The sequence below is a fragment of the Capsicum annuum genome, chromosome 12 (assembly GCF_002878395.1).
Source record: "Capsicum annuum cultivar UCD-10X-F1 chromosome 12, UCD10Xv1.1, whole genome shotgun sequence".
Classification (NCBI taxonomy): Eukaryota; Viridiplantae; Streptophyta; class Magnoliopsida; order Solanales; family Solanaceae; genus Capsicum; species Capsicum annuum.
The window spans coordinates 9,142,462-9,155,134 of record NC_061122.1 but is presented as its reverse complement, the minus strand read 5'-3'; the positions used below and the strand labels follow the sequence as shown (position 1 = coordinate 9,155,134).

Below are 12,673 nucleotides of genomic sequence, written 5' to 3'. Positions count from 1 at the left end.
TGTTTATTTATTTTTTATTTCTGTTCCTCGTACGCCCCGCGTCACTACCCATTAAATTCATCACGTTTTGGGCATAATTCCGAGCATTTCGGAGCCCGACGGGGCTTCCACAACGTCTATTGACAAGGTCAACGTGGGGGCATCTTTGGGAGGTCAAATTACAAGCTCGGGTCAACATTTATGGGGCTTTGGAGCCTTGACCAGCTGCTGAACAGAAACTGCACCACAAAACAGGTTGCGAGACAAAGGCCTTTTCACTAGTGCATGGATTGCATGGCCAAATGTAGAAATGTTGACTAGCATTTATTGTACCCTTGACTAAGGGACATTATATATATCTTGTAAGGCCCTCTTGGGCAGATATCACATACTTGTTTTTACTCAAGAAATATATAAGAAAATTGGCTCTTCGGGCCTCCCAAATCGAGTGTCTTCCTTTGCTATTTTCCTTACGTGTTTGTGTGAGTGTTCAAAGGTTCTTGGGGACTGATTTTAGAGCTGGTTAGGACTGAGTTTAGTATCGATATTGAGAGTGTTAAGCTGTCTACACATGGCTAAAAATAGGCCCGTGACAATAGTCTCGTACAAAATGGTCCATTTTCTTATTTTAAATGACATAACTACCCTCATCTTTAGAAAGAAGTATTTATTGACTATTGTTACCCATGATACTGTATTTTGTAGCAAAGGTTATCATTAGATAATGATGAAAAATATAATTTTATATAACGATCAGTTTGATAATATCACATCCTTATCTTATACTATATGTTTTTTTATTTTATTTTTACTTAATTATTTTATTTTATCATTTATCCTAACATTTTATAATAGGTCTAAATCTCATATCTTACTTTTCTATTAGGTTTATAATTCAAATTATTGATATGTGAGATTTTATAAGGACAAAAATCATATAATATATGCAATATAATAAAATATACCACAACACAATATTATATATTATGGAAAAATATTCGACAATCATTCAAACAGTGTAACTGGTATTAAACGTATTGTCAAGGCTAGCATTGGAAGAAGAAAGAACAAAGGTATATATCCGGTGTTTTCCTTTACAAATTCATTATAGAAAATTCAAAATGAGATTCCTATGTATAAAATATGGCCAAAAGATTCTATCTTTTGATCACCCACTTTATCTCTCACTGTTAAAAAGAAATTTTGCTGTTATTGCAGTACTCTTTTTGCTTTGTTACCTAGGAGGGTGTGGGGGTGGGGTCCAGAGGTTTATTTGGGGGGGTGGGGTGGGGTTGTCATGTTAGCCAAAAACCTTTTCATATTCCCTTGCATATATTCTCTCTCTCACACACACTCTTTCTTGTTCACTGTAACACTCAAAAGTTGTTGGCAAACAAAATCTTGATTTTTTTTTTTTGCAATTCAACTCTAGCCAGTGAGTTTTCTTGACCGTTTCTGTGTTTGTTTTTCATGAAGATTACTTTTTTATGCATTTCTTGAAATGGGTATTTCATAAAGATCAGTTTCTATGCATTTTTATGAAATGGGTGTTTAATCTTTGATAATATGTTCTTTTACTTACAAAATCTTGTTTTTTTTCTGATTTGATATGTGTACTTCTCTTGGGTATAATTAGATAAATAGGCTGCTTCATGTATTGTCATTTCATTGTAAAGTTTTCTATTTCATCTTTGTTATTTGGGGTCACTGGGGCAGCTGAATATTTATGTGGTTCTTTGTCATAGAGATCACTCTTTTATGCATTTTCATTGAAATGGGTGTTTGCATGGAGGTTAAATCTTTGATCAATATGTTCTTTTTTGGCAAAATTTGTTGTAACAAGTCTCAACTTTGCGGGGTCTATGACTCCCCCCGAAGACTATTTATTACCGAATTTCGGTGGCATATATTTGTCCACCTGGACCAATTCAGACCGTTACATGCTGTGTGTGTGTTTTCACAAATAGTTCAGCTGGGCAAATATATGCCACCGAAATACGGTAATAAATAGTGGAGGGGTCATGGGACCCTGCAAAGTTGAGACGTGTTACAACAAATTTTGCCAAAGTTTAGGTATATTTCGAACCTTTTTCCCTTCTTTGTACTTACTGAATCTTTTTTTTTTTTTCCTGATTTGATATGTGTATTTCTCTTGGGTTTTGTTTTTCCTTTGTGCTACATAGATATAGTACAAAGGGTATGTAAATGAATAGTCTGTGTTATGTATTGTCACTGGTTGTCATTTCCTTGGAGTGTTTAATATTTCTTCTTTGTTACTATGTTGGTGTCTTTATGTTTGTTTGATCCAATGATAATATAGATTAAGTAATCAATGGAGCCAGCTGACTATTTCTGTGTTTACTTTTCATAAAGATCACTCTTTTATGCATTTTTTTTTTTTTGAAATGGGTGTTTGCATGGAGATTAAATCTTTGATTGTATGTGCTGAACTTACAAAACCTTTTTTTTTTTTCCCTGATTTGATGTACGTGTTTCTCTTGGATTTTGTTTTTTCTTTGGAATGGTAAAAAGGGTATGTAGATAAATAGGTTGCTTAATGTCATTTCCTTGGAGTATTTTATGTTTCATCTTTGTTACTTTGTTGATCTGGTTTTTTGAGTTGAGGGTCTGTTGGAAGTAGCCTCTCAACCTCCCAAGGTAAGGGTAAGGTCTGCGTACATTTTACCCTCTCTAGACCCCATTACACTAGGTATATTGTTGTTGTTGTTGCCTTGTTTGTGTCTTTATGTTTGTTTGGTCTGATGTTAATGTAGATAACGATCAATGGAGCCAAGTAATGTCGCAGTCTTTGAAAATCAACAGCTCTCCGCTGACCCTCTTCCTTTTGCGAGAAGGTTGGCATGTTACATTTATTTTCTCTTTTAACGGAATTAGGAAAAAAAAAGAAATTTTGTAATATATGTGTTCTCTTTGTTGCCGGGGGTCTATCGGAAACAACCTTTGGAGGTAGCGGTATGGACTACGTACACTTTACCCTCCCCAGACCCCACTTTGTGAGAATACACTGGGTTTGTTGTTGTTGTTGTTGATGTGTTCTCTTTGTATGATTTTGTTATGTAGTTATCAGTTGGAAGCCCTGGAGACTGCATTAAAGCAGAATACCATTGTTTACTTGGAGACTGGTTCCGGAAAGACCTTGATTGCAATTATGCTTCTCAGAAGCTATGCTTACCTTCTGCGAAAGCCGTCTCCGTACATAGCTGTTTTCTTGGTGCCGACTGTTGTTCTGGTGACTCAGGTAGTATTTCTTGCTTCTCAATCTAGTCCCTTAAAATTCATCATCTTAATGTGTATAGTTTTATAAATGGATGTATTTACTAATCTCTCTCCCGCCTAAAGATTGTTGAACTGTTTTTTCCCCAGAAGTTTCTCATTTCTGGAGTTTGTTATACTGTTTGAGGTTGTTTTCTTGGTTTAAGGTCCAAAACTATCTATTTGACTTTTCATAATGATGTTGATCTTGTGATTTGATAATTTCAAGCAAGGAGATGCTCTCATGATGCATACCGATTTAAAAGTGGGCAAGTATTGGGGAGAAATGGGTGTTGATTACTGGAATGCTACTACATGGCAACAACAAGTGGACGATCATGAGGTGTGTGTGGATGAACTATATTTTATATTCAGTGATGAATTATTAACCGTTGATTGAGTTGGCATTGAATATGGCTACAATGTTCTCAAAAGGATGAAGTGACTGTCTCTCAATCCTCTCCGTTCACCAAACTAATGGTACATGTAGTATATACTTCTATGCTAAAGTCAGGTCCCCATCCTTACAAAAATGCCCACAGCTGAAGGGTCAAACCCACCACAACCTATCTTTGAACCTTTAGGGGTTGTTTAGTTGGTCAGATAAGGAAAAACAATCCCGGAATGATTCGGAATTATTTTTTCCCGTGTTTGGTTATGAGTATTAATTAGTCCCGGAATACATTTTGTACTAAAATGGTGGGATAGCTAACGCGATGGGATATCTCAACCCATAGGATGTCCTTGTCTATCCCATCCCGGTAACCATTAGAGATCAAACTTGCAGTGAACCCAAGAATTATTTTGTACAGATTAGTTAAGGAAGAGAAATGGTTGTAAAAGCTATAGAAATTAGCTGCTCATATTTGCAGCTGAACTTGTGAGTTTTATGATGTCTAGTGACTGGTATTGGGATCTCGTGGAATAGTAAAATGCTTGGTGCTACTTTCCAAGGGAAGTTGCAAATGAGCTGCTGTGGTTTGCCTTAAGATCCATCTTTTAGCAGGGCCCTCTTCGAATATATTAGACCTGACGTTCAGCATCTATATGCTAGGAATTAAGTTAGGCGTTGTATAACTTGTTTCGTCATAAGTAATGACCACAAGGTTTCATCTTTCAGGTACTGGTTATGACTCCGGCTATACTACTTGCTGCTTTGAGGCACAGCTTTTTACAAATAGACATGATAAAAGTTATAATCTTTGATGAGTGCCACAATGCACGAGGCAAACATCCCTATGCCTGTATAATGAGGGTACGTAGTTTGTGCTAAAGATTGAATTTTCTGTGCAACAGTTTGTGCTAATTGTTGATTATATTTTCTGAAGTGCAATTTCTTCACCTGGACATGTTACTCTGTCCAGGTTCGAACATAATTGACCCATTTGGTTCTTGCATATCCAAAGCAAATCTGAAGAGATTATTATGATGAAGTTCAGTAAATAAGTATGTTTGCTGTAATGAGTTGACATATATTGTCAAATAGTATAAGTTTATGTTGAGTTATCACTTGGAAATACTTTACATGCTAGAAAAGAGAACTTGTAACTAATTACAAACGTCACAGTTATCAAAAACTGCTTGAGCATGGCTTAGTATGGTGCTTGAACGATTCTTGTCTTAAAAGGATTAATTTTCTTTCAGGAATTTTATCATCACCAGTTAACCCGTGAGAGTGCACAACTTCCAAGAATATTTGGGATGACTGCTTCCCCTATAAAGACTAAAGGTTGGCAGGATTTGATATTATAGCTTTGGGCATCTTCTGAGATGTTTCTACATCATACTGTTAACGAACTGGTCATCTATCTTTCACTGGATTCTCATGTTTATACTTTTTATGCAGGTTCTAGCACGGCAGATAGTTATTGGCAAACGATTCGTGACCTCGAGGATCTTATGAATTCCAAGGTTCTCTCAATTAATCTTCTCTCATTTAATCTACTTCTGTCATACGCCTGCTTATGTAGTTCAGAGGAGAGAACTGTGCAAGCATTAACCTTTTATCTTTTGGATGTTTGTAATCATAACATTTCATGATTGGCATAGGTTAATTTCTTGCTTAGAGTTGCACTTATTTCTTGGTGGCATATCATTTCTATAAGCAGAAAGTCATAAACACATTTAGATATGTATATTCGGTTCCTCTAATTGCGATCTCCCTTTGCAAATGAAGGTATACACGTGCAGCAGTGAATCTGTTCTGGCGGAGTATGTCCCATTCTCAAATCTGAAGCTGAAGATATATAAACGTGTGGATAATCCTTGCACATTGTTTCTTAGTTTAGCTCGTGATCTGAAAAGGTTGAAAGAAAAGGTAAACATCAATTCTTTAGCTCATGACCTGGATAGTAGGTTGAAAGCAAACCTTTTGTCCTGCTATGAAGATGTCTTCCTTTCTATCAATTATCAGTTAGCTTATGGTTCCTCTTTCCTTCTCTGTAGTAGTTGTATGCAATCAGAAAACTGAAAGTGCCTTGAAAGAATACTGAAACTTCTAACTAAACTTTTATTTATCCTTATAGTAGTGGTTGGAACAATCACGTTGTGGCTTGTTCAACATATGGGTCAGACATTTTTGCTCTTCCAATTTCAGTTGTTTTAACTTCTCTAATTATTGCAGCATGAATGTTCGATTTCAAAGTCAAATCTGTCTGACATGAGTGCTAGATCTGCAAGAAGAAGGTTATCAAGACTCTATTCGGCTTTCTTATTTTGTTTGATTGAGATGGGTGCTTGGCTGGCTTTTAAGGTAAATTTTGTTCCTTGCTGGTGCTCCCAAAAATAAATAAATTTAATAAATAATTTTCCTAACATAACTTTGTTTCTAATCAGGCAGCTGAGTTCTTTTCCCGTGATGAAACTGACTTCTTTTGTTGGAGAGAATTAGATGTATGTGCTCAGAATATTGTGAGAGATTTCAGTTTGGATTCATCTAAAGTTTTCTCGGCTCACTTACCTTCTGGTATCATAGTTAGCAACGTCCATTTTCTTTTCTCCTTGAGCTGTAAAATTGTTTCTTGATTTCTTTCTGCTATCTGTTTGTCGCTCTCTCTTCCCTGTAAACGTAGGGCCGCATTGGTCAATTGGTGGTGATATTCAGGCAAATGTGGATGCTGGATATGTGTCATCCAAAGTTCATTGTCTTCTAGAGTCTCTTTTGGAGTACAGGTGAGAGCGGTTGATTATTGAATATACTAATTAGTCAAAAGCTTTAATGTCATTCAATCTATTGGAAGTTAGTGGAATAGATGTAAAAAAGAGAAGTGGTCGGTTAGATTCTTTTATCATTTTGTGTCTGCAAGAGACTCCTTCGAAGTAGGAAGGTCATCTTTTTGTTTCTCTGGGCGAAATGGACCTATTTTTCTCTTCTATCAGAGATTTTGAGGAAGCACATATAGAATGATATGTGATTTAGTGTTGATGCAATTAAATATTTGTAAGATCTTACTTTGGTTTCATCGATAATTATATGAAAATGTCCTTTTATGTACTTGTTGGCACAAGCCCAGGGGTTTAATTTGGACAGAGCTTATGCATTGTGTTAATGGGAAATAGGATTACATATTTAGTGATTTACTGACCAACATCTTTTAGTTGGTAACATGTAGATTTCTGTTTTAATCTGATAGGGACCTGAAGGATTTGAGATGCATCATATTTGTTGAGAGAATTATTACAGCCATTGTTCTTCGGTCTCTATTGAATGAGTTGCTTCCAGAACTCTGTGGTTGGAGAACCGAGTATACAGCAGGACATATTTCTAGGGTGCAGTCACAAAGTAGGAAAGTTCAAAATAAGATTGTTGAAGAATTTCGCAAGGGTCTGGTAAGTCAAATTTTTGATTTATTGCTTTCTGGATAGTTTCTGATGATCTAAAGCCTATTATCCATTCAAACACTGCAGTTGAACATTATTGTATCGACATCTATTCTGGAAGAGGGCTTGGATGTTCAAAGTTGCAACCTTGTCATTCGATTTGATCCCTCAGCTACTGTTTGTAGCTTTATACAATCTCGTGGGCGAGCTCGAATGCAGAACTCCGACTTTCTTCTAATGGTTAGAAGGTATGTTTTGTCTATTCTAATTGATACTATGAGTGTTTTTCAGAGTCTTGTCGTTCTTGTTTTTGGTTTATTATTTACGGAAACACTATTTCTGTTGTTGTCGCTTGCTGTTGCTTGACTGTTATTTACTTATAACATTTAGAAGGTTTGCTTATAACAATGATCGTTCTCATTTTGACCAAATCCTAGTGGAGATGATTCAACCCTTAATCGCATGCAAAACTATATGGCTAGTGGGGAGATAATGCGGCAAGAATCATTAAGTCATGCTTCTATTCCATGTTCACCTCTAGATGATGAATTATATGGTGAGCCTTGCTACAGAGTTGAAAGCACGGGAGCAGTTGTCACCCTCAGTTCCAGCGTGTCATTGTTATACTTTTATTGCTCAAGGCTACCATCAGATGGGTTTGTACTGCATATTCCTTGTTATGTGTTAAGTATTCTGCGTTAAATTTTGCAGTATTGAGTGACATTCAATTCAATTGTAGGTACTTTAAACCCAATCCTAGGTGTGTGATTGGTAAGGAAACAGGAACCTGTACGCTACAACTTCCCAAAAGTTGCCCACTGCAAAGAATTATTACTGTAGAGGGAAATAGCAAAATATTGAAGCAACTTGCATGCCTGGTAGCTTGTAAAGAACTTCATCATGTGGGTGCCTTGACTGATAATCTTGTTCCTGATATCTTGGAGGAAGAAGCCATCAACGAAGAACTGGGTAATTCTAACATCTTTTGTCTAATATGGGTTTTTTGGATTGTGGTGGTTGACTTCTAACCTATTTTTATTGTGCAGAAAGTCAATTCCATACAGTTGAAGAATCAAAGTACTTTCCACCTGAATTGGTTAGTCATTGCGGCAATGACTCAGAAGCAGTGTACTACTGCTACCTAATTGAGTTGCAACATGACTCTTACAACGATTTCCAGCTTCATGGGATTATACTTGCTGTTAGGACAAGGCTCAAGTTTGATGATGAAATATTGGCTTTTGAATTGGACGTTGATAGGATGGGATGCATGCAAGTTCAACTAAATTATAGTAAAGTTGTTACCCTTACTTCTGAAGAGGTGACTATAATTTTATTGCTTTTATCATCTCTGTACTAGTTACCTGTAAATTTGGTTCTCGATACTTTTTATATATCTATCTCTTGCACTCCAGATTCGACGGTGTCAGAGGTTTCAAGTCAGCGTCTTCAGAATTCTTCTTGACCGTGATTTGAGTAAACTGGCGGATGCTTTGGCTGCAGTTAAATCGCCCATCGGTTCTGCAGTTTCTGATTATCTATTGCTCCCGTCTTTGGGTGCAACCCCTGAAATAAACTGGAATTGTGTGAATTCATTGCTGTTTCCTTCTCAAGTTCTTGGGGATAGGCATATGGAATGCTGCTCTACTCAAGGTCGTCAACGCAGGGTGAACACCAAAACTGGTGTGGTATGTAGGTGCATGTTGGAGAACTCATTGGTCTGTACACCTCACAATGGCCATGTATACTGCGTTACCGGCTTTTTGGATAATTTGAATTGCAACTCATTGTTGGATATGAGAACCGGAGAATCCATTACCTACATAGAATACTACAAAAAGCGGTTTGTATAATTAGCTTTTGATTTCCTGGTGCTCCTTTTCCATATATCATCTTTTGCTTTCAAAATATTAAGGAAGGTGCAATTTACAGGCATGGGATCGACATATGCTTTGAAGGAGAATCACTTCTTAGGGGGGAACATATTTGGAAAGTGCACAATTACCTTCAAAGATGGAGAATTCAGAAGGCTAAAGGTTTGATCATGTGGTTCTTCTTTTGTTATAATGATCAATTAAATGGACCTATTCATTTTTATTTGACCTCTTTGGCCTCATTTGCAGATTCAACTGATTCATCTGTTGAGTTGCCTCCTGAACTATGTTCCCTCATCATGTCGCCTATCTCTATTTCTACCCTTTATACCTATGCATGTGTTCCTTCAATCATGCATCGGATTGAGTCCTTGGTTATGGCCTCGAACTTGAAAAGAATGCATTTAGATCACTGCACTCTAGATATTTTTATTCCAACCGCTAAGGTATGTGCTACTATGATCTCATCTCAGATCTTTGCTCTGATTAAATTTGTCTTTCTTAAGATGTGAGCTTCATACATACTCCCGGGCTCAGACTTTCCATCAGTGGATTAGCGTTTTCACAACTTTATCCTTGTTTTTTTATTCCAGGTTTTGGAAGCAATGACGACAAAGAAATGCCTAGAGAATTTTCATTTGGAATCACTTGAGACACTTGGGGATTCATTTTTGAAATACGCTGCCACGATACAGCTGTTTAAGACTTACGAAAATCATCACGAGGGTCTTCTCACCGTTAAGAAAAACAAAATCATTTCAAATGCTGCACTTTGCAGGCTTGGATGTGCTCGTAAAATACCCGTAGGTATTCCTTAGTGAAAATGTAGTTGGGTCCTGTCTTTGTTGATCGTGGATGACTTATTTTTTTCTTTCTGATATGTCTCTTCGAAGTTTAAGGACGGCCAAGGGGGTGTTTGCATGTATACTTAAATCAAACATCCGATATTGACTGTTTATCATGCCTGCCACCTAAAAGTTGCCAACGTTCGCATATAAACATTCTCGATTTCCCTTATTTGCCCACACAACTGTCTACTGTTAGTTTTAACGGAAATTAGTAGCTATTGGTAATTGCTGTTTATTCAGATTTGTATAGCATGCAAATTGTCAGTGCATCAATTTTGAGAGAGTGCTTTTGGATAATTGTATAAGTAAATATTTCAGTGGGTTTTAAAGAGTTCCTATAGAGTTAATATTTTATTGGTTTAACTGCTTATTCTTCTCCGTTGCTGGATGCAAATGCTATCTGAATTCTTTTTCCTTTTTCTTCTTTTGGTTTTCCCTTCAATAAATGCCTTTGATTACAGGGATTTATCCGAAATGAACCATTCGATCTTAAAGCGTGGCTCATTCCTGGTGATAATTCTCAAGTCCACGTCTTCGACGAAGAGTTCCTGTCATCTTCAGATAAAATTTATAGTAAGGGGAAACTGAAGATTAAAAGTAAGGGAGTAGCTGATGTTGTTGAGGCTCTAATAGGTGCCTACCTCAGCTCGGGTGGGGAAGTAGCAGCTTTATCATTTATGAAATGGCTTGGGGTGGACATCGATTTTGTCGATGCACCTTCGCCAAGGCACTTTCCCATGAATGCTGAGAAGCTAGTCAATGTTAGATACTTGGAAAACTTGCTACATTACAAGTTCAATGATCCTTCTCTGCTTGTTGAAGCCCTAACTCATGGATCTTACATGCTACCCGAGATTCCACGGTGCTATCAGGTTATTCTCGTAATTACATATTATCTGTCTTAACATTGTTAAATAGTTGGATCTATATTTTGCAGTTCAATTACTAAAATATATTGCTGCCTTGTTTGGAAAGTTGTGAACCTTAACAACCTAAGGCAATTTCATGACTTTACATATGATAATATAATCCTGTATTGCTCTCTTTGCGTCTTATTCTAAGTTCAATGTGTGTATCCTCACATCTGGACCTATCTTTTGTATGATAGCTCAGGATTTGTAATATCATTAAAAGAAGCAGTATTTTCATGACTCGTTGCGTGTTGACTTCTGTCTTCAATTGGAAATCTTTTTGTATGGCTGTTAAGACACATGAGAATGAAATGAACGCAAGTGGTAGTTCTTGTGAACATCTTCTTTTTTGATGTTAGCTATTATGAACAAAGATGCTTAAATGGTTGAGACAACGTCGAAATTGAGAAAGTCAAGTTCGACCTTTTCTAAAACGTTATATGGTTGAAATGAACAATTTTTTGTCGTTCATGGTTCTTTGCGGTATGCTGAGCTTTCCTTGCATACTGAGAGGATAGATTCACATTTGGATTGATGTATATTAAGTGCCTGCATATGTATTTTGTCTTTTTAACTCTCTTGATTCAAATGCTGGTGTTCACCTGGCTATGCAGCGGTTGGAATTTCTTGGAGATGCAGTGCTAGATTACGTCGTTACTGCCCATCTCTATTTCAAATATCCCGGACTGACTCCTGGACTAATTACTGATTTAAGATCTGCCTCCGTGAACAATGAATGTTATGCTCAGTCTGCAGTTAAGGCTGGCCTGCACAAGCACATCCTTCATGCCTCGCAAGATCTGCAGAGGCAAATATTTACTACTGTAGAGGATTTTGAGAAATTGGATCTTGTGTCCACGTTCGGATGGGAGGCTGAAACGACTTTCCCAAAGGTATGGCATGCTTGCCCTCAAAAAGTTACGACATAACATTTTCTACAATCGAAGTGTCAATCTTTCCCATCGTCAAGAGCTTCATCTTAAGATTAGTGTTTTCTTTTTCTTTTTTTGTTCGCTATAGGTGCTTGGAGATATTATTGAGTCCATTGGTGGTGCGATCTTTGTTGATTCTGGCTTCGACAAAGATACTACATTTAAGTGCATACGACCTCTTCTGGAACCGTTAGTTACACCCCAGACAGTAAAACCCCACCCAGTAAGAGAGTTAGGTGAACTATGTGGCCAAAATGGTTATATAAAGAAGAATGTTGTCTCTCGTGAGAACGGTGTTGCATATATTACGATAGAGGTTGAAGCAAATGGTGTTATTCACAAGAGTACGTGCTCGGGACGAGACAAAACAATGGCCAAGAAGGTGGCTAGCAAAAATGTGCTCAAGTCACTGAAAGAATGTCCATCTAATGCTTAGTAGTAGTTACTTTTCTGCTATTTCAGTTTTTTAAAATCTCAGAAATGCTTAATGTTTGAAGGGTCATTTGATTGCCTGTCGTGTCACCAGAGGTCATGGGTTCAAGTCTTGGAAACAGCCTCTGGCATACCTGCATACAATACACCCTTGTGGTGAGGCCCTTCCTCAGGCCCCTGCGCATAGCGGGAGCTTTAGTGTTCCAGATTGCTTCTTTTTATTAAGTCGGTTAGAATTTTATTGTAATTTACTATTGGGTTTTTTAGTTTTTTATTGTTCTCATCTAAAGTATTGTTTAAGGGCGTGTTTGTTATGAAGGATAGTGTTTTCCATGAAAAATATTTTCTTGACAAACAAGTTCTTTTCTTTACTTTAACTATTTGGTAAGTAAATTAAAAGAATGTTATCTCAGGAGTATTTATATGTAATCTGGCAAAAAATTCTAGAGGTGAGGGAGCAGTTAAGGGTAGTGGGTGCTTAAAAACCTTAAAAGTCAATCTAAATACTAATGCATTCAATCAATTTTTTGTTTAGTGGGTGCTTTTACATATTATATATCTATTTTTGTATATTTTTTTAATGTAATTTTTCCTGTCCCGCATTG

At 36.9% G+C, this 12,673-nt stretch overlaps 1 protein-coding gene across 1 annotated transcript; it reads left to right on the top strand.

The window, feature by feature from the left end:
* The first annotated feature begins 1,270 nt into the window (after positions 1-1,270).
* On the top strand, positions 1,271-12,439 carry LOC107850354 (endoribonuclease Dicer homolog 2). Its single transcript, XM_047400715.1, has 23 exons — positions 1,271-1,414; positions 2,754-2,834; positions 3,061-3,238; positions 3,482-3,595; positions 4,373-4,507; positions 4,897-4,981; positions 5,099-5,163; positions 5,429-5,569; positions 5,876-6,004; positions 6,088-6,217; positions 6,324-6,423; positions 6,885-7,080; positions 7,159-7,319; positions 7,509-7,727; positions 7,811-8,040; positions 8,118-8,392; positions 8,487-8,914; positions 9,004-9,107; positions 9,195-9,391; positions 9,539-9,748; positions 10,255-10,665; positions 11,319-11,597; positions 11,725-12,439. The coding sequence occupies exons 2-23, from the start codon at positions 2,764-2,766 to the stop codon at positions 12,070-12,072; spliced, it is 4,206 nt and encodes a 1,401-aa protein (XP_047256671.1). The 5' UTR covers positions 1,271-1,414; positions 2,754-2,763; the 3' UTR covers positions 12,073-12,439.
* The last annotated feature ends 234 nt before the right edge of the window (positions 12,440-12,673 follow it).

Coding starts and splice junctions, on each gene's coding strand:
- LOC107850354 (XM_047400715.1), top strand. CDS start 2,764: ATGGAGCCAAGTAATGTCGCAGTCTTTGAAAATCAACAGCTCTCCGCT. Junction 4,982..5,098: donor TTCCCCTATAAAGACTAAAG/GTTGGCAGGATT, acceptor CTTTTTATGCAG/GTTCTAGCACGGCAGATAGT. Junction 8,915..9,003: donor ATAGAATACTACAAAAAGCG/GTTTGTATAATT, acceptor TGCAATTTACAG/GCATGGGATCGACATATGCT.